Source organism: Struthio camelus, chromosome 12, assembly GCF_040807025.1.
Source record: "Struthio camelus isolate bStrCam1 chromosome 12, bStrCam1.hap1, whole genome shotgun sequence".
Taxonomy (NCBI): domain Eukaryota; kingdom Metazoa; phylum Chordata; class Aves; order Struthioniformes; family Struthionidae; genus Struthio; species Struthio camelus.
Genome location: NC_090953.1, coordinates 4,254,518 through 4,279,046, shown reverse-complemented (window position 1 = coordinate 4,279,046; position 24,529 = coordinate 4,254,518). Strand labels below are relative to the sequence as shown.

General features: G+C 55.7%; 2 protein-coding genes across 2 annotated transcripts in view; one reads left to right on the top strand and one right to left on the bottom strand.

The window, feature by feature from the left end:
- Window positions 1-3,555: 3,555 nt before the first annotated feature.
- PCSK6 (proprotein convertase subtilisin/kexin type 6) overlaps window positions 3,556-24,529 on the bottom strand; it is a 51,213-nt gene continuing 30,239 nt past the window's right edge. The window contains exons 12-21 of the mRNA XM_068958842.1: window positions 21,776-21,964; window positions 20,454-20,590; window positions 16,667-16,846; window positions 14,463-14,565; window positions 12,978-13,174; window positions 11,808-11,895; window positions 8,933-9,036; window positions 6,652-6,781; window positions 5,710-5,822; window positions 3,556-5,276 (exon numbers count right to left, since the gene is read on the bottom strand). Of these exons, the coding sequence (XP_068814943.1) occupies window positions 5,179-5,276; window positions 5,710-5,822; window positions 6,652-6,781; window positions 8,933-9,036; window positions 11,808-11,895; window positions 12,978-13,174; window positions 14,463-14,565; window positions 16,667-16,846; window positions 20,454-20,590; window positions 21,776-21,964 (1,339 nt within the window). The 3' untranslated portion in view covers window positions 3,556-5,178. The remainder of the gene's footprint in view (window positions 5,277-5,709; window positions 5,823-6,651; window positions 6,782-8,932; window positions 9,037-11,807; window positions 11,896-12,977; window positions 13,175-14,462; window positions 14,566-16,666; window positions 16,847-20,453; window positions 20,591-21,775; window positions 21,965-24,529) is intronic.
- PLEKHO2 (pleckstrin homology domain containing O2) overlaps window positions 6,435-24,529 on the top strand; it is a 96,350-nt gene continuing 78,255 nt past the window's right edge. Inside the window, exon 1 of the mRNA XM_068958717.1 lies at window positions 6,435-6,438. The gene's annotated coding sequence lies outside the window, so the exon portion shown is untranslated. The remainder of the gene's footprint in view (window positions 6,439-24,529) is intronic.

Below are 24,529 nucleotides of genomic sequence, written 5' to 3'. Positions count from 1 at the left end.
TCCTCGGCCCGGGCCAGCGATGTCCGGCCGCCGCCGCCTTCCCCCAAGCCTCCGCGGGGTCCCGCTCCCCGCCAGGCCCGGGGCAGGCCGGTCTCCCCGGCGGTCTGGTTCCCCTTTGGGGCAGGGCGAAGGGCAGCCGAGCTGCGGGGTCCCCCCAGACGCCGAGTCGGGGGGCAGCCGGCCGCGGCGCCCGGCGCTTTCCCGGACGAGCGGGGAGCTTGGCTCTGCTGGGCGAGAGGGGAGTCGCCGCGGCCAGCGGCGTCCCAAAGCGGCGCGAAGCCGCTCACCAGAGCTTCCCGCCCGGCGGCTGGCGTTTCAGGGCACGGGGTGACTCGGCGGAGGTCCAGGCCTCGCGCCGGGGACCGAGTTGGCGCCTCGGTGTTTAGCCGGCGGCGCTGCGCTCGTGGGAACGTACGCTGCTCCCTTCCTGCTCAGCAGCCGGGACAGCGGCCCGCGCTGATTACAGCGCCGGGTGTAATTTCTCTCCTCCGTCCAAGCGGCAGCACCAGCCCGCGCTCCTGAACGCAGGGTTGCTCTTAAGTGCCTGCGGGCTGCGGCGTTCGCTGTGGCTGCTCTGGCGTTTCCACGCACCTTCCTGCTCTCACCAAAGCCAGGTCGGGCTGGGAGCACCCCGCGGGATGCTCTGCCCTCGCCTTTGAGACAAAACGCGCTTTGCACGCCTCGCCGCCCCATCCTGCCCTTAGCTGCCTTAGGGATTTGGAAACCGGTGAGGAAGAGCTGGGGTAGCCCCCGGGCTCTGCTTGTTGCGGCCCCGTGCAGCGAGCCGTGAGGGCAGCTGCCGCGTTGCTGAGTGCCGGACCTCTGGTCCGACGCGGGGCGGCTGCTCTTACGCGATGAGGGGACGGTGCCCGGGCCGGCCGCGTGCCTGCTGCACCCTCGGGGCCTTCCCCGCGCTTTCTCCTTCGCGGAAACGCCGCCCTGGTTGCTGTTCCCCAGCGCTGCCGGCGCAGCTCTAAGGGTGACCCGGGCCGCTAGGTCCGACCTGACGCTGGGCTGGCTTAGCGCTCCCGAGCGGCGCCAACTCCAGCGGTCTGGTGCAGGTCTCGGCTGCCCCAGGCCAGTCCTCTTTGAGCTGGGCCTTTGCATCAAATCCGCCGTCTGGCAGCGGGAGAAGGCGGCGCGGGAAGGGAAGTGGTTGAGCAGACCCCAAATCCTGCGGTCATGCGGCCACCGCTCCTGCGGCCCCAGGGACGCTCCGACCCTCCAGGCTCCCTGAGTCAGGTGAGGCAGAGTGATTTCTGCATCCCTTGCTATCTAGGGAAGGATTTTTTCACCAGCTGTGACATTTCTGTGAACTCGGGGGATCTGATAGCGGGTTAAATGCTGCAGTCACGTTTGGTACCACACCAGCTCTTCTTTTGGGAGCCTCTGGCACCCTCAGCCCGTGCGTGATGCCTGGCTCGTTCCCCCTGATTACGGCGTCAGAGCTGGCTCTGTTCGGGCTGGGGTCAGGCAGCTCCTGTGCACCCTACTTAAAACAGCCTCCTTGCTATCTGTAACTGATGCTATTTAGGAGAACGTATAGTCAGGTGTTCATAGCATCTGCATTTCCTCAAAATACGTTCGGAGAGAAAGAGCAAGAGAGATGTCATAGGAAGAAAGAAAGAATTAGTGGCACTTGTGGTAGGTGACTCAGGAATCACGCAGTGGTAAAGACAGCACAGTCTTGAGTCATATCAGGCACTCATTAAAAGCAGATTCAAGCTCCTGAAAAGCAGGTCCTGCCTCTGACAAGGCTAAACAAAATGTGGACCTTTCTGCCGTAGCGCTGTGTAGCTGTATTACACCTCAGCCTTGCAGCTGCTATAGGCTGGAGAGCAGAGAGGTTCTTGGCTTCAGATGCTGTACACGAGCTCTTAAAAGCCCCTTCTTTGTAATGGAAAGTCAAAGCAATGATTTTTAAGATGTGTGTTCCCCACTTGCTAGCTATGAAACAGCAGAGGGCTGTGGATGCGCCCTCGCAGCCAAACAGCAAACGAGGAGTCAGGCTACTCTAAGAGGTTTTTCCAGAAAACAGCTATTATAGATTTGTCACTGGTGCCAAGAGACAAGAGAGAAATGTGCTTTAATAAATTGACTAAATAGGCATTTATCTGGAAGACACAGCCACTTTGATCCTTTGAGCATACTGATGTCAGAGGGACTTTAATAGCTCTGAGCAAACACTGCAATAGCTTGGATAAATAATCTGAATTTTATTACTTTCCAAGAATGATTTCTGAGGGAGTTAGATAATGCCCTGGGAAATACTGGAAACTGATTTTGTTGTGTAAGCCAAACTGTGCAGAATTTGGTCCTCTTGGCACTGTCCACCATAGACTGGGATTCATAAGGGCAGCGGAAGCAGGATAAAGCTGAGACCGCTGGGGACCGGTCATCTTAAATTGCATTGCTTCACCCAGTATGTATTTTAAGTTATGCCAAGGATGTAAGGGTAAACATCTTTTTTCTTTTTCTTTTCTTTTTTTTTAGCATTTCAGTACATCTAAATATACCACGGAACAGTATTTAGAGGCAGCCACTGTGAGCCAGAGAACTGAAAGCCAAAGCTGACACAGTACTCTTCATTCACAGCTCCCATTTCTGACTGTATGACACAGCAACAGAATTAGAAGTTTTTCATTTTACAGCCTAAATGGCAGAAGCCAGAAGCATTTCACGCCACTTCTGACCTCTGGTTTGGCCCAAGACCAAAAGCGGGATGCTGGAGCAACAGAAAGAATCAGGATATGCAGTAAACCATCTCATTAGTTCACGCTTATCATCTGATAAACGTGAAGAACTAGAAGACACACAAGCCCACAGCAGCACAGCTCAGAGAGCACCTTCCCTTGTGGGGGGAAGGTTCATTTATTTTCTCTCTTCACACCTATAAGGCTCGATTCCAGATACCCAGGGACTACCCTGGGCACCTGGCCCCCGATTAAACATTGCAAAACCAACACAACAAACAAAAGGCTCCAGAGCTCCCTGCACTCCCTGACACCAGCATCGCCTCCCCTTTACCAACTAGCGGAAGGGGGAAGGTGGGCCCCGAGGGCACCAGCTCTGTGCTGGGACCAGGGATGTGGCGGGGGCTCGCGGGGGCCGCGGATGGGTGGGAAAGGGGAGCGAGCCCCTGTGGCAGCCAGCCACAGGCAGAGCACTGCCTGTGCCGACAGCCTGCGATGCTCCGTGCGGGATACAGCCCTCCGCGGCTGCGGAGCTCGGGCTGATCATGCAATATCAATGCTAATAATGAAGCAACGACAGCGTCAATACTACTTGAGGGCTCTGGAGATCTGTGACTACGGGGGACATTCAGGAGGTGCATTTCTTCTGAGGGTAAAAGACCTTTATGAGAATAAACGTGTCTAAGTTTTTGCAGATGCAGTTCATAAGCAATCTTGCCCACAGATGCTCTGGGGCCGATCAGGAGCTCTGAGCAGGACAGCTTCCTTGTCCAGTAAAATAAAGACACGTGGTGCGTCACAGCCTTCACCTGCCTCTGGTCAGGGTGGTGGCTGCGCTGAATTTGGAAAAAGCACAGATTCCTTTGTAAGGGGAGATCAATAGTTTATTAACTTAAAGGTCGGTTCACCAAAGCTCCATCTTTACTTGGTTCTGGTCCACTCGGGTTAGGACCGATGACAGTTTGGCTCTCCCCTCTTCACCTGGCCGAGATAAGCTCTAGTGGGCAAGCCCAGGCAGGGTGCGTATCGTTGCAACCAAAACCAAGCAGGGATTATCCCAGCTCCATAAGGAACTGGTGATAGTTTGTACTGTGAATTTCACTGGCAAAAGGTTTAACTTGTTAAAACTATTAACAATGAAAATCAGGTCATGCAGCAGAGGAAATAATTGTTTACATATGTCTAGTGAAAAGAGCATCTCTGCAAGGTTGGAGAGAGGCTGGAAAGAGCAGAAGGACGTAAGACAAAAGATTCCCCACTCCCCATACAAAAAATAATCTACAGAGAAAAACAAGGATTGTATAAGTTATTTTTTAAAAAATCTGTAAAACAACATAGCCAAGGATATTTTAAACACAATTATATAAACACCACATGATGTACTATTAAGAGAGAGCATGAAAAGGTTTGTTTTGTGAGAGGGTTTTGTAGAATTTAGAGTTTCCTGGCTGGATCCCTGGAATATCTCCTTTCGGAAACAGATGCTCAAGAAAAATCACTGCCATGAATACGAGGATTTTTTGAGGGAGACGAGTATTCCCACCAAAAATACAGGAAGGATCATAATACAAAATACTGGAAGATATTAATTAAGAAACCATCTCACTTAGCTCAAAGAGGAAGGATCTAGCTCATTTCAGAACTTAATCTATCAACAGCTTACTAGCAGTTTCAGAAGGGAAATACATTTAGTGATAAGGCTGGGATCCCACAGGCTGATCCATGTGGACGAACCCCCCCGAGTCCACAGGACTCTGTGTAGGCACAGGGGTTTCGCCTGTGTGCAATAGCACGCTGAGCAAAGCCCCGATGGACTCGCTGGGCTAACAGGCCTGCAAAGTCATTTAGATCAGCTCTTGCTTCGGTCCTCAAATCTCCAGCTATCGCCATGCTCGTGGCCAGAGAGAAACAGCTAACGACTGAATCTGAAAAGGGGTGCCAGAGCTGCCTTCAGAGCACCGCTCGGGCAGACTACCCAATTCATCGTTTTACATATGTACAGAACACGGCGCGCTGGCTTTTGGTAATGCGGATTTGTATCAGTTGTCACCTAGCAGAAAAGGCTACTGAGAGTCGAACCAGAAAAGGCTCTTCCTTCGCAGACGTGTGAAGTCTTGCATCCTTTGCAGCGTGGGCGCCTGCCAGCCACTCTGAACGGGCAAATCAGTAGGGTTTCTGCGAAGAACCGAGCTCGGGTACATGGATCATGCATTGGTCCCCACTCACAAGGGGCGTTTGAGAGTGTTAATATCACCGCTTGTTTGGTGCCTTTTAGGACTTAATCTTTCAGGGTATGAGCCACTTTCAGCTTAACATATCGCTATAGAAACACACCGACAGTGATATTAAAGCTATCAAACTTACAAGCGAATGCTTGACAGCACCATGTAAACTCTCCCAAAGCTGAAAAAATAAACTTTTGTCCTAAACATTTGGCAAAACTGGGCTGGCAGTTGGTGGAAGTCCTGGATGCAGCCGCTGAACTTTACCCAGCCATAAGGCACGTCTGACAGCAGAACTGCACAAACAGCTTCTTTTCACAGAGCTTGTTTGATTTCACCATCTCACAGAAAGTCTTGTCAGCTGAGAGGCCAAGGCAAGGAACAAGAGAAAACGAGAGCAGATTAACATTTTGAGTAAACAAACATTGCACGTAACAGGCAGTGCAAATCTTTCCTGCGTTTGAGGAGAGAGAGGACTGAAAAGAAGTCACTTTTCAGGGGCTCCTTCACATGGTTTTAATGAAGGACTAAAGAAACTTTGCAGTGAGTGGGAGAATTAGCTCCAAGACTAAAAGGTAATGAAATGCAAACACTCGCGTGCATTCGAGCAGCCAGCAGACATTCGACAGCTCTGCCCAGGAAGCTGCTGGGCTCACCACGGCCGGAGCCTGGCTTGCCACAGCCGTGCCCCAGCAAGCCCAGGAGCTTTAGGCCGTGGAGGGAATCCCCAGAAACCTTCATTTTTGCTACCGGGGAATATCTGCGGTACTTGTGGTTATCCCATAACTACTCACCGTTGGTGCAGGTCTCATTTGTCACACAGGAGCCGCTGAGGAGGCTGAAGCCTTCCTTACACTTGACACAGTTCCCGCTGGACCCTTCGCAGGCTAAGCAGTGGTCATCGCACCTGGGGAAATCAACCCAGCGTTGTTTTGAGCCAGCCCAAGCCCCCCTGCCTCGGGCCACCCTACACGGACCACCTGCCAGAAGAGGCGTCCGCAGGTAACGTCTAATCTAGAGCAAACCGGCAGCGTGGAAAACAGGGAACCTGAAACTGCAAAAGTTACTGCTGCCCTGGGAAAAACGGGCTTGGTGGGTCCCAGCTCAGCGTCTAGTAACAGCAGCCGCAAGCTGCTCTCCTGCTGGGATGGCTGAGGCTCGGAGGGACGTTTTTCCCCCAGCAACCCCATTTAGAAAAAGGGCTGCAAGGGGGAAACGGGCCTCCCCGTTGCTTACCCCTCGTTCGGCTGGAGGAAAAGGCAGGTGCGGAGATGGCAGCCGCTGCCGCAGGGCCATTCCTGAAACACCTGGAGAGAAAAGCTTGGCCGCTCGTTCCTCCTTGCTGGAGAGCCGGCACGGGTCAGGTGTGCCGGGAAAACCTTCCAGCAGGCAGGAACCGTGCTGCGTTTGTTACTACCCTGCGAGACAGCACGTTCAAAGTCACCTTTCATCCTTCCCTTTCATGTTCGCTTTAATGAGGCTGACTTGGCTCCCGCTCTCCGCTCGCAGCGCTGAGCGCCCGGGAGCGGGAGAAAATCGCTCTCTTACAGCCTCTCTCTGTCTTCGCCACGCAGCCCCCGCGCTGCGCAAGGGCATGGCGGGGTGGGGGTGGGGGGGGAAACACTGCTCAAACAGGGCCCCGGGGGCAAACGGAGCGCGGAGCTCGTGTCTGACAGGCCGCCGGGTGCCTGAACGCGTCTGGCGGGACACGGGCTGGCGCCGGGAGGGTACCGTACCTCTTGCAGACTTGGTGGGGCAGCCCGGGGCTCTCGCCGGGGTAGAAGCCCTCGGGGCAGGCGGGCACGCAGCTCCACTCCGGCACGGGGGCCTCTGGGGCGCAGGCCGCGCAGTCCACCTCGCCCAGCTCTGCGGAGGGGAGGGGAGGGGAGACGGGGGTGAGGCAGGGGGGCCGCGCGGACGGTCGCCGCGGCGCACGAGCGCGCCGAGGGGGGCCCGGCACCCCGGCCCCCAGCCCGGCAGGGGATGCGGCGGTCCTCGGGCTGGCCGTCCTCTGCGAAAAGGGACGAGATGCTAAACTGAGCCCCGGCGCGGGTGGAGGAGGCGAGCGTCCCGCCGAGGAGCCCAGGTGGCCGGGGGCGCAGAGGTGCCTGGCTCTGATACAGCACGTTACAACTAGGCGGCAAGCTGTCGTGATTCACACGGCGTTAGGAGAGGCTTCCTGCGCCCCGCGACTGAGAAACGTTTAGGCAGGAAAAGGAGAGAAAAAGCTAGAAAAATGAGTGCAGTGAAGCACATTTACACTGACTGGAATAAGAATTAGAAGGGGAGTAGTTTTCTTAAGGGATTAAGAGTCAGTTTGCTTCCACATTTACTGACAAGATCAATGAGTATTTCGGATTTAGCCCTATCCTCCCTGTATGATAAATGAGATTCATACCACTGAACAAGAATTGTCTAGAGATCATATTATCATCAGATCTGCGATGATTTTGAGGGCAGATGCAAACATTAACGATAGGAAATAGCTGGACGCTCGGAAAGCGAAAAAGAGAAAATTTAAAAGGAATACTGAGCAACTTCAGAAACGGGGCAGACGTCAGCATTGCCCAGAAAATCCTTTACAGAAACACAGTGATGCCGGCAGGTGAAAAAGGCAAAGATATTTTTAACTTGGAGGAACTGTAGAAGGGAACAACTGGAAAGACAAAAAGCGGAGGCCGTGGTGGGTGCACGGGGGGCACTTTGGCCAGCGCCGGGCAGCGCTCGTGGGGACCGACAGCATCCCAAGACCACAGCGTGCTGGCAACGGGCCGCAGCAGAGCGAAGCTGCCCTTGCCACCCGCAGCGGCGGCCGAAAGGCCGGGCAGGGACTTGCGTGGGTCTGAGCGAGGCGCCTTCCTCCATTGCTTACGCACCAACCCTGAGCAGCCGGAAACAAGCCGAATGCAAACTAAAGCCCTGCTGCTTTTTTTTCATGCTGCCCCTTCGCAGACCTCACAGGCTCCTGCATCTCTTCCTGGGGGTTTTGGACAGAGAGGTCAGACGCCGCACTCCGGCAGCCCCGGGCCCTCCAGCCTCGGCAGGCGAGGCTGCTGCGCTGCTCTCCGCCGGGATTTGCTTCCAGGCTGGCCACAAAGCCTGGGCAGTAGCACCAGCAGCGCCCGGCTTCGTTTGCCGCCCTCGCTCCTGGAGCGCGAAGGGACTCGGGGCAGGGAAGGCGCCCAGGCGAGCGGCATGCTTCGCAGGCCCCAGAGCGGCTGCTCCCAGCCTCCCGGGAAGACGCCTGGCTGTGGGACAACTGGGGATAACATGCATTAAATGCCTGACATTGTTATATGCTGGAAAGGCATCTTCAATCGTTCTCAGTGGGTTTTACAGCCCCCCTCCAACCTTAGAAAAGGTTCAGATGGATAAAGAAATAAAGAATGGCTCTCATAAAAATGTAAAAACTCCCTAAAAACCTTTCCAATGTGAATATATTCCCACCCCCTTGCAGCATGCCGAGGAGACAGGATGGCAACAGGTTCCCAGCCCAGGGGAACTAAACACCCCCCTAGATCTCCTCCAGCCTTTTCCCCATGGGCAAAATTATTAACTGGGACAAACCCATGAAGAGCAACGCAGAGGAAAGCCCCCACCGAACGATGCACACTGCAGAGCCCCGGAGCTCTTCTCCGCTGTGTTTTGGGGTGCTGGGGTTGCCTCTCCTGCACGGGCTGTCTTGGCCCTCAGGGTAGACGTCTTGCCCCGTCCCAGGCGGCCGAGCGCAGCCCCAGGCCATCTCCAGCTCACGCACGCTGAGAGGCCCCGGGGCTCTCCCCGGCGGGCTGCAACCGCCGTGGCAGAGCCTGCATGCGGCTGCTCTCCCTCCCTCCGGCTGCTCCCTCCGCTTGCCCTTCGGTTTGGCGCGGAGCCGGTGCCACGGGCATCGGCGTGCCAGCAAGCCTCGTGGCTGCAAAGCGCAAGGGCCCTGGGGGGGGGGGCCTGCGCGGCGGCACAAAGCTGCTTGGCTGCCCCACGGGTGCCGACGGAGGATGCCGCGGGCGGACGACGTACCTGCGCAGGCCGGGCAGCCGGCGGGGCAGCTCTCGCACCGCCGGGGCTCCCTGCTGAGGTACGTGGCGGGCTGGCACTCCGGCACGCAGCTCTCTCCCACCAGGCTGTCGGGAAAGCAGACAGGACATTGGTACCCAAATGCACAGATGTGGCTAAAAATTTAGGAGACTGCCCACAGCTGGCTATGTTGAAGCCCGCTTCTGTGATAATCTGAGCAGGCAACTGTTCTGCATTTACTGCCTGCAGCCGCAGAAAAGCGCGAGGACGAAAGGAGGTGCAAGAGGGGAGGAACTGCGCTTCTCCTCTCGACACAAAATGCCTCCACCTCCTGCAGTGCTGCCGCAGCCGGACCTTTGGCCGCTCAGCCCGCGATGCTCCCCGGCCTGCCCCGTGGCGCGGCTGCTCTCGCACGGCGCAGCGCCGCGGCGGCCCTTCGCCTGTCCCGCACCCGAGCCGGCCGCTGTTCTAACCCGCGCACCCCTGCGCCCTCCGGCTGCCCCGCACCGGCTGTCGCGCACAGGGCTGCCGCCGGCAGACAGGGCAGATCTGCAGAGCGGGGGAGCCCTGTGAAGACGGAGACGAGCGGGGACATCGCCCCATGCCTGTCTGGCTCCCGTGTTTCCCCCACTGCCGCCGCTCGCATCAGGGCTGTCGGCCCCAGGCACCGTGCCGCGGCGATCAGCAACCCCAAACAACCGCGAAACGAATGGAAAAACTCATCCGCTGTGAAACGGCGCTGCCAGGCTGCCTGCTGCCTCCTCCTGGAGCAGAAGGCAGCTGAAAGCCAGCCAGCACTTCAAAAGAAATTAAAGTCCTGCCTGGGACCAAAGGAACTGCTGCAGGTTCTTTAATTAAATGTTCAAGAGGAAATAGAATTATATTTTTTGAGGTGGGCAGCCAGCCAGGCTCTCCCACAGGCCTGGTGCACCATTAGGCTGGCTCTTCGGGATAAAAGGAAATTGTTTCAAGTGTGCCTCCCCCAAAGAGGTTTTCAGTAACTCTGAGTGCCCCTGGCTTTTGAGGAATTAAACGGCTCGGTGTTATCCCCGCTGCGGCAAGCTCCGCGCTGGGCTGCCGTGTCCCTCGGGCAGGGGCCGTCTCCCTGCTCTGCGCCGGCACGGCGGCCAGCGCGGGGCCGCGCTTCCCGCGGCGGGGACCCCGCGTCCCCAGGGCTCGGCGGTGCCGGCGGTCCCCACGGCGGGAGGGAGGCTCCCGGGCACCTCCAGCCCGGCGTCTGCTGTGCCCCGGGCAGCGCTCGCGCGAGACGGGTCCGACCCCGCGCCCGAAGGACCCGTGGTCCACAGCTGAAAAGCTGTGCCTGCGCTCTCACCGAAACACTGGCCCCGGGCGGCTTCTCCGAATGGCAGAAATAGCAGAGAGGGAACCCAGCTAGCAAAGCTGCCGCTGCTGGGCCGTCAGTGCTTTAGCGTGACAGAGATGATTTAAAGGCCGAGCTTAAAAGGATATTGGACACTAAAAAGGAAGCGTCATACAGATTGTGTCTGAGAATACTTCCACTTTTACTTTTCCGAGGCAGTAGATAATCTTTTTGGCAGCAGCAATTGCCTCCCCTGCAAGAACTCTGCCATTACACCGTCACTCCGGCTCACTTACGGCTTTCGAGCAAAGCCAAACACTATCGCGTTTTACTTTCCACATGCGCCTGTGCTGGGAAAAGAGCTTCCTTCGTCGGCCCCAGCCCTGGCCGTCCCGCAGCCTGCGCGAGGCTGTCGGCTGCTCGTAGGCGCTGCTGGGCAGACGCGCTGATGGAAAGCCACGCATGCACCTTATCTTCTCGGGGAGCAAGGCAGAAGGATGCTCTTGAACTGGAAAGAGCGTGCCCCCGGCTAGCTATCCTTGACCATCCAGGCTAGCATCACTGAAATGGCTCAACTGCTAACATTTTACTAGGGAGACACGGCCTAAGCAAAGGGCTTCTGCATTTGCAGAATGCATTTTCAGTCTCCCGGAATAGATATTTATACGGTCAACCTAATAACGGCACTGCCTGGTAAACAAAATAACGCGCGTGGCCCACGCTGCCCCATTTGGCTGCGACTGCTCTGAAGGAGTCATCTGAGGCTTAGGAGGAAATGTCCATTTTACAACATGCAATCCAATGTTTTCTTTGACTTTTTTTTTTTTAAACCCTTTTTAGATATCCTTGTTCCTGCCTTACAAGCAACCTCAATGATAGGAGAGTATATCAAGCAGCACTGGGGACTGTCAAGAAGTTGAGAAGATGCAGAAATTCTAGGGAAACACGGGGGTTTGCTGCTCAGCCCCCCAGGACCTGCAGTGCAGCAGGATTTGTCATACCGGTGCGCTGGGAGAGGGAGCTGGCTGCCTGCAGGCTGCTCAGCCACAAAGCAGGCGTCACCCCAGGAGCCCTCTTTCAGTGGTAAATGACTGCTCTGGGGGCCCAGCTGCCTGCTCAGGCCGGCTCTACCTCGCTGGGGTGCCAGGAGCCGCTCTGCTCACAGGACACCAAATTCAGAAGGACACTTCTGTGCGATTTCAGCAGGTGTTGCATCAAGCCAACCCGCAGGGGAATTGCTACCTCTCTTTCTGTTGGGATTTTAGCAAACACTGTCTTTGACCGTAGCACAGCACCTGCCACAGTGGCAAGCACTGCAGAAAGGAAATGAAATTTAGACTGTACTTGTCGGCTAAGGGAGGGACAGCGGGTGCTACTTTTAAATTCCCAGACATCTAGTGCTTTGTGTCCCAGCTGTGGTACCACTGAGCAGGATCTAGATCTTTAACTAATTCATCTTCTAATTTCCCATCATGGGCAGGATCCTCATCAGTTCCCCATATTCAAAATGCAGGTACAAATGCTGAACGTATAAACTTGCCCTGAGTGGTATTTTACCTGAATCCATCTTTGCATGCAGTACATTTATCTGGTTCACCGACACATTTTTTACAGCTTTGATGACATTTAAGACAGCGTTTCTGACCTTTCAAAAAACAAAGAGAGTCGTTGAGAATAAAATCTGGACAGTGATTTGCAAGCAGCAGCCACAGTGCAAAGTCACTTGCAGTGCTGCAACCTAGCACGGTTTTAGCGGTGGTTAGTTGGGCAGGAGACACATGTCCTCCACCCACCCGTACGAGCCCCTGCTAGTGCAGATGACCTCCAAGTGCCTGTTCAGATAACACGAATATTCAAAAGTCGATAGAGCGAATGTTTGTGTGATTAAAGCAGGCTGGCTCGGACTGTCAACATGCTTCAAAAAGATGTTTCTTTTCCCAGGTAGCAGGTTAGCCCCTTGCTTCTCAAAGGCAACGAACCCAGGAGCAGCACTAACGTGGGCGAGATTTTACCCTTCAGGAGGGCTCCATCCAGCTTTCATTAAAGCCAAAAGGAGCCTTTAGTGGGAGCCAGATCAAGCCCTTGAACCTCATATGGGCAAAACACCTTTGAATTCTACCCTGTTGCTTCCGGAGGTGCACCCGACAGAGGTATGGGGGGGAAAGCAGCGCTTCTGTTCCTGCCCACAGCTGGCTATGTTGAAGCCCACTTTTGTAATAATCTGAGCAGACAACTGTTCTGCATTTACTGCCTGCAGCCACAGAAAAGCATGAGGACGAAAGGAGGTGCAGGAGGGGAGAAACCATGCTTCTCCTCTCGATACAAAAGGCGTCCACTTCCTACAGTGCTGAAATGCCTTCCTGAATCTCCTCTCTGCACTTTAGGTAGCATGTGGGGTTTGTGTCCCATGGCTGCAGGATGATCTATAGCAAAATACCTTATCTGGCTACTGCTGGCATTACCTGCTAAGAAGAAATGCATTTACAGGCAGCAATGGTGATTAATAACATCTTCCTCTGACTAATAGATGTTGGCTAGCTGTGAATGCCTCTGTTTTATACCACCCTCCACACACTGAGAGTTTTTTTTCCTCCACCACATGCAGGTCTGGGGGTATTTCTAAGCCAGAACCCAGAAATGGAGGTGTTTTTTCCATCCACATCACTTAAATAGAAGTAAATCCTGCATATCCTCATGCAACAGTTTACAAGCGCTAAATGTCCTTACGTTCCTCAGAGTAAAATCCAGGCGGGCACAGCACCACGCACGTGTTCATTTCCTGGTGATGGTAGAGGCTCCGCTTGCAAGCTGTGCACTGGTTCGGGCCCCTCCCGAGGCAGCTCTCACATCCCTTATAGCACCTCCGGCACCTTCTTGCACCTTTGTCACCAAAAAACCCCGACGGGCACGAGCTCACGCACATCCTGCGGGAAGGAACCGAGAGAACGGTAGGAGCCCCCTGCGCTCGGTCAGGCGAGCAATGACCTGCAACCAGGGGAAACGGGGGGAGACGGGTGCCGAGCAAAGAGAGGCAGCACAGGGTGTTTTATGCTGCACGTAGGTCCTGACAAAGCTCCCGCGTGTCTGCCTGTCTGTCTTGCACCCAGCTGTCCTGCTCGCTGGGAGGGACCGCAGGCAGCGCTTGGCTTGTACAGCCCCAGGCGTGGGGAAGGAGGGTGGTTGGGGCATGGGGCAGAGCTCATTTCCAAAACGTACAGCATATTCTCAGCTCGTTAGGTCTGGCGTTTAGTCACCCATACTTGATATTTATTGAAAATAAATCTTGTTTATGCAAATATCTCTAACCTCCCTTGGCTGACAGCAGCAGGGCTGTGCTCACCGCACAAGAGTTATCCCAGGGGCCAGGTTCCCCCCGCACCCCGTCTCATCACTTACAGAATTAGCACGTCATTCAGAAAGTCTTCCAGCCTTAACAGCAATTTTGTCTTGTTTACTTCTTATTTACTTATTACTCCTTGTTTATTTCTTAACATTTAAGTTGTCTTGAATTTGTGGCTCTGTAATAAATAGCAGGGGACTCAACCCTCTGGCCAGCTGCACGCTACTACCACCTGCTTCAGCAAGACTACAGGTACTTTCCCCATGACAGCCGAAGAGATTTAGGACCTTAAAGCTGCACTTCAGAAGTCATTTGGCACCTCAGCAATCTGCCCCTTGGGCTCCTGAGCCCATGGGTGACTCCTGACAGTGAAGCCAATGCTCCTGGGAACATTTTTCCCCAAACGACTTAGCTCCTAAGGTTCTCCAGAGATCCCTAGCTCTATTTTCCCCATACCATCATATCCCATTTTATGGCAGAAATCCCCCTACCTTCTCCTATCTCTTCCCTCTGTTTTCTGTCTCATACACTCTTGTCTTCTCCACTGAAACATCTGAAACCCACATTGTTGCATGACGCCTGGTGAAAGGTGCTGCTCAAGACCATGGGGAGCGAGGGCAGCAGGACTCAAGGCCTCTGCTCTGCGTGTGCATCTCAGCACCCCGCCAGCACGTGGCTGTGGCACGTGTGCCCCTCGCGCCAGTGCTAGCCCGTGGGGACTGCATTGAGAGCCGCCCACTAGCCTTGCACAGCCTCTAGCTTTAACTTGCTGTGACTGCTCCTGCGCACCCGTTGCATGGGGTCAGCTTTTATTTGAGCAGCATGCCCTGGACCTGCGGCACACAGAGGAATAACACGATGGAGACCATCACCTGCCGGTTTTCATGCTCCCAAGGCTGTAGTGGATGCAGTTCAAGCACTGGTCCGCGTTGGGACCGTCGCATCCCTGGTCGCCGCACTCGGGATGGCACGGACCTTCAAGAGAGGAGAGATTTCAGCTGAACGAGCTCTTCCAACCCTTTCCGGTTTGTGCCTTGGTACAAAGGGCCGTTTTAGTGCCTCTGGCTCAAAAGGGAGAGGAAGAGCGTTTGCCCACGCCCCCCAGCCAGCTGGCCGCAAGGATGCTCCCAGCCTAGCCTCCGAGGCTGCCCCTTCCCCGCTGCGCTCCCTCCCCGTCACCGCGCCGGGTTCCTCAACCTAGGGAGAGGGCAGCGAGCCAAAGGCGCCTTCGCCCACCCCGCTGCGTGCCGCCAGCCCCGGACGGGCAGCCCGCGGCCCGCCGCAGCTGTACCGCTCGCCTCCAGGCCACCCTCCTCCCCTGCTCGATTCCTCCTCCCCAGCAAACATCCCACGCTGCCTTCCCTCAGCTAACCCCGCTGGGGGCAAACACACACGTACGTCCGTGGGGGCAGCGTTGAACGAGAGAATCGTGCCTTTGAAGCGCTTACAAATAAGCAGTGTCTCAAGGGGAAAGCCGCGGCAATTAGAGACCTCACGCATTTACTCTTCAGACCCCGGCAACGCCACGCTCCCGGGCTGTTAAGAGATACGCTCCGGGAAGCGTTTCGTGGGAGCTTGCTCTGTCGCCCCCCGGCAAGGGGATGGCGGAGGGAAGGGACAAGCGGCTTGTGAGCATCTGAAACCCGGAGGCGCCGGGGCTGCCAGGACGGGCGCTTTCCTGCCAGAAACGTTGTCTGCAAGAAAGGGAGGGCTGCAACGACCCCCACCCCCCGCCGGCTGCTCCCCGCTCTCAGCGCCAGTGACATCCTAGCGAGGACAGCCCGCCACCGGCACGCTAAGTGAGATGGATGAAACCTTCGCCTCGTGAAAGCCAACGACAAACTCCTCACTCGAGAGAGGATTTTGGCCGCTGTTTTCTGCCTCTGCCTGGGGTTGGTCCAACGCTCCTCGTCCTCATGCAGCCCAGGCGCTGGTCCCGGCCGACTGCTCCAGGACTTTCTCCGCGTCCACTCTGGTGCAGTGTGAGGAGCCAGCCTCCCCCCGGGCTCCCGCTGGCGCGGCCGCGGGTGGCTTTACAGCCGGCCCCGGAGCTTCCCTCATCTCCCTGCGTCCGGTGGGGGAGGTAGGCAGAGGATCTTTTTTTAATCCCCAGATGTCTTCACCACCAATTTGCGGTAGCAGCGCCGGAACGGGGTGTTTTGCTAGCTTCTAATTTCACCGCTCGCTGCGGTCCCTCCGGCTGCAGGCAGCGCAGGGGCTGGCGGCGCCGGACGTGGCCAGCTTGCAGCGCGCTTGTCCCAAATCCTGCCTCCGCTCTCCTACCGCGCACGCTGCAGAAGCGGGGAGGGGAGCTGCAGCGCTGGATCAGCCCTTCCTGCTCTCGCAGCCTGCACCGTTTAACTGCCCGCAGCCTAACGCCTGGCTCCTGCTAAACACACCGCATCCAAACAGAAACCTGGCCACTGGGCCCAGGAATAGCAACCAGGATGCTCGGCCGTGGCAAGACCTGGAGTGGAGGGTTTGGGGCCCCGACATGGTGCCTGCAGGACTGCGGGATTTAGCTGCACCCTGCCCGGGCTTGCTTCTTCGCCCGGTGCTGCGATGGGGAGGTCACCGGCTTCCTCCTCTCGCTGGGGGCCTTTCGGTGCCAGTACCCAGCGCGAGAGCGACTGTGACCTGGGCGCTGTGCTGAGCTAGCGTGTGGCAAAGTGCTGAATGGGCAGATGATCCGGCTTGGTGTGGCCGTCCCCTCCCCGACCAGCTGAGATTTGGGCTGCTGCTCAGCACTGAGAAAGATGATGTAGAGAGGAGCCCCAGAGGGCTGTGGGGCAACAGGGAGCGCTTCTCTGTCCCAAGAGCTGGCACATCCATCCCCTGCAAATCTACGCTTCTCACTGCCCATGGCCTGTAGCTTTTCAAAACCTACCCAAGCACCCATTAATACTTGTTCCTTCTCACCATAATTTATAAGACCACAGGAAAAAATATACTGACTTTCCCTCCCTGTCTGCAGAGCAGCCCCGAGTTTTTCCTGGCTTGCATTTCCCCAGCTTGCGATAGTCTGCAGCGGGGCACCCCCTGTGCTGCGGGAACCGCTGGCCCCATCAGCATTTACCTGTGTACTCCTCCTCCTCCTCCACAATCTCCATCTGGCTCTGGAGGAGGGCGACCTTCGATGGCTCCATCTCCGAGGCCGAGATCTCGAGCATCCTCGAGCGGGAGTGGTGGGAGCTGAGCGTGTTGTAGGGGTGCTCGGCTGTCCCGTAGAAAAGGAGGCTCCATTCCTTCAGCTTCCCTGCGGTAGATGCAAAGCCATGAGAAACCCACCACGCTTCCCTGTGCCACTCACGGCCCGCGGGAGCAGCAACCTCTCTCTCCTCCCCGGAGAAGCAGAGACGCAGAGGACTTGGGAGTGAAGCAGCGTTTTGGGGTAAACCGAGGGAGGCTGTAGTAGGAACAGAGAGCAGCAAGAGGATAAAGAGCGAGGAGGGCATGGACCATGGACCACGTACCTCCTGGCAGGTATATCAGGGCTTATCCGTTTGCACGACAATAAAGAAGTGAACCACGTAAAACCACAAATCTTCACTAGCCCACTGAGCTCTCAGGCTGAACTACGGCAACAGTTTAAGGCAGGTATGAGGGCTTTTCTAATGCTGTAACTCTTGTCTGATAAATCGCAGAGCTACCATATACTTAATGCCCAAAGTACAGAGAGAGCCATTAACTTTAAAAGCTGCAATTTAAGACCTGGAGGATTATTTCCAACTGATAAAAGCAGGCCCGGCACACAGGATGAGATTATTTTTAGCTGTGCTCTCCAGAGACTCCTCAACACCAACAACCTCCCCCCGGCATTAAGAGGTGCAAGCGCTGCATTGCCCAAAACACAGTGGGGCACAAGCAGGGACCACTACGCCCGAAAGCTGCCTGGGTTACACCCCACGGCCATGCCTCGGGGAGCCCGCACAGACCCCAGGGCATTTTGTACACCCCAGAGCAAAAGGCAGGAGGGCCGGCTGGGGGCCACGTCTTGCCCAAACGAGGAGCTGCTCCTCTGTGTCCACGTGTGGCCAAAGCACAACCGGACACGTCCATGGAGCGGAAACGTGCTGTGGGTTCCTGCCGCTGCTGGGACGGGCAGTTGCTGCGCTGCAGGCGTGAGAAACACATGCTCACCCTCCTCATCCTCGAAGCCAAGCTAAGGCTGGGTGCACCTCTGGGAGGACCTGCGATGGCCGATCTGTGCGCTTGCGGCAGGAGGCCTGAGCTCCGCGAGGGTAATTCCATGCTTGGAGAGAGCCTGACTCACACCCAGCCCAGGGAAGGGTGCAAGCCGTGGGAGATGGCTTTGCATGAGTGTCCTCTGCTGCCCTGTGCAAGGCAGGGGGAGCAAGGGGGGTGCTCTGCCACCTGATCCATACAATGCCACTGCTTCTTTTCAACACTGTTTTTTTTTTGTCTTAATTCCCAATCAATGCTTTGGAAAGCAAGTTATTGCAAGCCTGCGGTGCATTTGGTTTTCACTACTAATCCCTAAGTTTCCAGGAAGGGCTTAACATTTCAAACTCTCAAATATCTTGGCTCTCTGTGCCCTAAGTTTCTTTAGGCTACACTTGGAAAGAACTGAAAGGATCCACCTGCTTAAGCATTTAAAGTGCGTATTGACCGTGTGGAGCCTGCAAACATTGTACAGGAAAGCTCGGGCAGTTTTAATTGGGAAGGGTTCAGCCATAAGCCTCCAGCCAAGAGAACAAATTTACTCTAAAGCATTGGGGCGTTTTGTCGCCTTGAGCGGTGTGTAGCGCAGCTGAGACCCTCTCGGGGAGAGGGGCCAAGCCTAGGCCTGGCTGTGCCTGCCTGATACCGGGCACGGAGCTGCTCGGCCTTGGTGAAGGGATGCCAGCGGCTACGGGGTGCAAGGGAGGGCGAACCACAGCCTGCCCTTAGCCCGGGCCAGGCAGCGCGGGAGCCTGCGACGGAGCGGCTCGGGGCCCCACGGGAAAGAACGGGTAAATTTTCACGGGGCCTTATTCTGTCGTGCTGGTAAGCAGCAGAAAGCCAAGGCATTGTCTGTTATCTGACTATGGGGGGTTAATGATAGCAGGATTAAGGGTATTTAAGGCGATTCTGCATTTGAACTGCACCGGTAGTCAGAGCACAAGTTTCTGAGGACACTGTCTCCTTTTGTGTCAGCAGAGAGGGGAAAAAAAAGAAACGCCCTAAACATCATTAACAGCTTTTCAGGCCATGTGGATGTAGCAGACAGGCCAGAAATCCAGGAAAGAGGAGAATTGAAGACTCACAAGGGAAGGTGAGGCCTCCCAACCATAACATCCGAGCGCCTGTAAATGTCATCTCCCCACAGGGCTGTAAATGCTGGGAGAAGAGAAAATATGTGCCGCGGCCGCAGCGCTTTGTGCAACAGCCCTGCGCGCAGCCGGGCAGTGCCCGACGCTGCCACGCGGGGGGGAGCTGGCTCGGCGGCATCCCCGCGTCAGCCCGAAACCGCAGGAGCTGTGCCCGGCACGCGGGCTCCCAGGTCAAAGCTTTGCCTACTGCTCCAGCTTGCACCAGCGTGCTGCTTGCTGAGAACACCCTCCCTCGCTTTCCTCTTTTTCCCTCTTTTCCCTCCTGTTTTTCCCTCTCTGCTTTAAGCAAGTTGCAGGCTCTTTAATGGAACAATTCAACACGCTAATTTTCATTTGCTGAACAAATTGTTGAAAACCCAGGCAAGGCCAGGCCCTAGTAAACAATCACACTGCCCGACCAGCAAGGCAGCGGGAATAGGTCACAATTAGCTTTATCTCATATAATTAATTATTAAATCATAGGTGAAACAATTTGTCTTAGCGCACCATTTTCTGCCCTGATCTCTAGTCTCCTCCATGCACCATCATTTCACTTTGCCCTGCAAAGCAGCCCCTTTCCTCCCTGGAAAGGTCTCCATGGCTCCAGGGCCAATGGCTCCAACCCGGAGCTCTGCGCGCGTGCTGCCCCGCAGGGGTGTGATTTGCCTTTTTGCAGAAGTGTCAGCCAAAAACCGTAAATACGGGGGGGGGGGGGGGGGGAAAGCAGCTCTGTGGGCTTTTCTCTACTACTACTCCTAGTTCAAAAGATTTCAGGTTAAGGCAAAGAACAGAAATACCTTCCTGCACAATTAACCCCCACATGTGCCTACTGCCAGAAAGTTGCGTGGGAGAAATTTTTAATACACTTCTGGCTTTCTCTCTACGATCATTTGGATTTTAACACCCCCACAACTCACACTAGCCCAAGGCAGTATCCTTCATGCCTCGCTGCCACCATTGCGTGAGGCAGCCGCCCCTTTCCAGCAGGACGAGGGGGACAGATTGCGCCAGCCCGGCTCCTCTGCATGGGAAGGGGTTAGAGAGCACGCCGACAGGCACAGGGGGATGGCAGAGCTGGTGACAAACAGGGGGTCAGGCCAGGGACAATAACCCCCTGCCAGCGCGGTGGCAGCCGGGAGATCAGGATGTCCGTCCGCAGCCCAAGGGGCATCTTCTCTTTGCGACGCTGCTCAACCCTGCCCACACTGCAGATGTTCCAGCAGCAAAGCAACACAAACAAACAAAAATTACAGCTCTTGGGTTTCCTCCTTTTGACTCATTACACTTTAATTTTGGAAACCTTGCTCTCCGTGGCAGCAAATTCGCCATCGGGAGAAAACCCGTCCCAGGCTCCGTGCTTAGCTGGACCACCAGCCCCTCCGGAGCACGGGGTTTCTTCCAGGTCCTAGGGCTCTATTTAATACAGCTGCTTTTGAAAATCTGGGCAATAATGTTTTGCAGAACACCTGAGCCATAAGAGCCACCGCAAAGTTATGGCCACACGAAGTGAGATCTCTGGGGGACCCGAGCGCCCTGCAAACGTGTGCTTACCTTGTGCCGCGGGGTTGCGCACTTGAGACGGCGTGTCGTGGATCTCCAGGGTCCATTCCCCCGCCGCCTTCTCCCCCCAGCAGTGGACGGTCATGAACTCCCAGCCCTTGAACCCTTCATTAGAGTGGTCAAACACCCTGCAACGGGAGCGAGGAGGTCAGGGGCCTGCACCAGCGCAGCAGCTCTTAAAGCGAGGCACTGAGAAGCCCCAGTTTGAACACCTTGATTCCTTAGAGAAGGCAGATATAAAAATGAGGATTCATTTCTCTATGGCCTTGAGGCCTCAGCTTGAGCAGGACTATTAGCTACCAGTGAGTCCTCAGGCCGGGGCTAAGACCTGAGGCACATCGTTGCACCCACATAGATGGTGCCAGGGTTGCTGCCAAGTGCGCTGTCAACTGCAGTCAGCCAAAGCGGCTGCCGACACCTCGCTCCCGCCATGAACGCCGCACCGAGGGCCGCGTGCTGGATCCGGGGCCCTCGGCCGCATCCTGCCACCCCTGCAGGGAGCCTTCCCGCAGGAAAGGGGTGCGTCGCAGCACGCCTGCCTGCCGAGCCAGCGGCTGGCACGCAGCAGCGGCCTCCGTGGGGTGCTCCGAGCGGTGGCGAGCGCGACCGGCCGAGATCCGGCCCCCAAAGCCTGGGGAGTAGGAAGGGGCCAGGGAGGTTCTGGTTGTGCAGGCGCCGCGACGAGCTGCCCAGGGGACGCGCTGGGGCGTCGCGGGGAAGCAAAGCGTTTGCTGCCGGCACTGCAATGCCAGCATTTGCAAGCCCCAACGCTTCCCCGCACCTGGAAATCCAATTTTGTAAGAGACGCCCACGAAGAAGCCACCAAAAAGGAGGAAGCAGCATTTCTGCTCCTCCCGGTTACAGGCAAACTGTGACTCAAATTCTGTTCCTGGAGGAAGGCAACAGGCGAGATGGCAAAAAGCAGCATTTCCAACAGCTGCTCAACAGCCAGACGACACTTGGGAGCCCTCAAACCACAATAAACACTTACGTTGATGGCTCCCAGCTTACTGAGGGACTGCAGTTTGGGATGCCAGAAGCCTCGCTCAGCTCAGGAAAGGTGGTGACACCATTTTTCCCCCTGTTTCTCATGAACTGTGGTGCAGCGGTCCCCGCTGGTTTCACATTTCTAGCCCAAAGTCAAGAGAATAACGCCATTTCCGCCTCGCGTGCTCTGGCAGCGGCTCCCCAGCGCTGCAGGAGGGAGGGATGAGGCAAGGCCAGGGAAGCTGCCTTCCCAAACCTCATTTTGTGTCTTTTCCCTGCCCTTTGGCGCAGCGCTGAGGCCGCTGCCCCGCAGCAGCTGCTCCTACCTCCTCGCAAGGAGCTGCGACCTGGTTCCCGCGGGGGAGATGAGGCTGATCTGCAAGTCGCCCCGGCGAGGGTGCGAGATGGTGACGCGCACGACGACGTGCTCCAGGTAAACCACGTGCTGGTCGTAGTGGTCAGCGCAGGCGCTGGCGAGAGTGGTGGCGCGCACCACGTGATCCGCACGGATATACCTGGCGGGGACAAGCGGAGCGTCAGCAGGTGGAAGAGCGCCCGTCCCGGGGGAGCAGTGCCTGGGGACGGGGTGGCAGCTGGCCAGGGACCAGCTCATCCCACCTGCGCTTGGGTGCTGTGGGTACCTTCTCTCCCTAGCTCACCAGCCCAGGGTAAGCGGGGTCCGAGCCTGGCGCTTTGCTGAGGTGCCCGAAAGCCGGCGGCTGAGCCCAGCGCTGACCGCGAGCTGCAGCGTGGCTGGCCAAAGGCAACCAAGATGCATGGGCTGCAGAGGGCACGTGCTCAAATACACGAATAATCACCATGGCCGAGAAGGACTGCATCCCAGGACGCGTCTTAGCTGTGCTGCTAATGCACCATTTATTAGCAGGGGCAGTCTCTCACTCTCGTACGTCCAGCCATCCTCCACGGGACACTTCAGGACATATGCTTGGGAGCCTGACAGGGATCACATAGCTCGGCTTTATTTCGCCTTAGTCACTCAAAATAATCAGAATAGTTATAAACAGTGATGTAATTCCTGGGAGGACCAGGGAGCACTCAAAAACATCACATGCAAGGACAAAATTTGAGATGCTGCATCTGTTCCTCATTGGAAAAAAAAATCCCTTTCCTTAGAGGGCCAGGACGGTAAAGGGGTTCGGGTATTTCGCTCCCACTGAGCAAATGTTGTTTAGACCCAGCCTTTTTCAATGCTATCTTTGCGGGCGTGTAGCCTCCACCCCACATAACCCACTCCCGCTGAAGTGCGGCCGCTTGGCAAAAGCTCTCAAATAACCCGGGCCCTTGACTCACTCACGCAAAGCTGGAGCTAGGGGAGGGTGAGAGGCAGGTGCCGCTGCAGGGCTGCACGTGCGCCCACGGGGGATCAGGGCCACACACACACACGTCCACGGCGGGTCAGCGCCGCAAACGCCTGCCCGCAGTGCTCAAGCCCCAAGAACTGACAAACTCGGGACGCTTCCCCAGCCGGCAGCGGCGGTGGCCTCCCTCCCAGCCGCTGCTCCAGCGCCAGCTGCCAGCGAGCACCCAAGCGAACAGCGTGAGTGAGCAGGGAAGCGTGTCACGTGGAAAACTGTTGGCCATTAATAGCAATGGCTTGAGCCTATTTGTGTTTCTTAGGAAATATCTTCTTGCTCTGTGTGTCAGCGGGCGCAGGCGACGCATGCGTCTGTGCCCCTTGCGCGTTTTGCTCAAGACTGACAAGATAAAGAGACAGAGGATGTGAAATGGCTTAAATCTGCCAACATTTTCAACAGGGTGAGCTTCCTCCAAAAATGCAATCCAAGCCACACTAAACTGCTCTCTGTATTTCCATCTCTTCCCACAAACTGAGTTTTAACAAGGGGCAGGAGGGGCTCCTTAATGCAATATAATTTGGAAGTATTTCCCTTGGCTCCTCTGTGCTATGTCTCTCCGGTTCCTATCAGCAAGCCACAGACACTCTGTTTTGTTTAAACCTGGTTTCCTACTGCTTCACAGCAAAAAGCAGTGAATTTTTGCATCCTCTGTTGCAATACACTGTCCTAGCACAGGAATTTGCTGAATTTCTTTACAGTAACAAGATGCTTTTGAACAAGACGTATGTCTTAGGGGCTGCAAGTGTGCTTTTTATTATAATTATCGGTGCAGTTTCTCTTTGGTTTGCAATTAGTGTCTCTGTCAGATAGACAAATTGCTTTATGAACAGACTTGGCTACAAATCATTACTCTTGCATTCTTAACTCTTTCCAAAGAAATTATGCTTTTTTGATCAACAAATGAGGTAGCGTCTTACCAGGAGGTCTGATTTTGCCAGACACCCTAATCTGGCTCAAGGGAAAATCATGCCCCTTTCATCAATCAATTGGTTGCTGCAGCAGGACTCCTTTGAAAGCCTGCTTCCCCGCAGAGTAACATTTCACACTTTGGTCAGAGATCTCCTGGATCTGGGAAAAGTGGGGCTGGATCCTCACTCAGCCCACTGGCACCATGGGAGCTTGGTTTCAGCTGGGAATGGATCAGGCCTGAAAAGAGGTGGAAGGGTCTTTTCAAGTTCCCCAGGCATCTGGCCAGCCTTGGCCCTGGAGAGCACAGCTCAGCCTCGCCTGCGTTCGGGAGTGCCGAAACAACAGCCGTCAACGCTCGCCCGTTGTAGGCGACGACTCTTGCTATAGCGAACCCAGAGCAGGACGAGTTGCTGAGGCACCAGCACGGCAATTATTAATGCAGCCCCTTCTCCAAACCCTGTCCCACGCTCACCTCCCCATTCAATGCTGCACTCTGATATCCCAGTGAAGCACCAGCAGTTTATGGCAGTAAATAACTTTGCTCACATCACTGATCTCAGCCTTCAATCTAGCAGATGAAGAACTACCAGTAACACGATACAAACCTGAACTAGTCTGAACCTGAAGCCACATTCAAAGAGACCGTAGGCATTACTCTTTAACGGGAAGTGTGGGAAGTCCTTGCAAACAACTACCATTTTTGGTGCCTTCAAGTCAGAATGAGCTCTTTTGTGGAAGAGAGATATCAGCCCAATACATCACTGTTAATGTAGGAGCCAGCGGGTGAATTCTCTG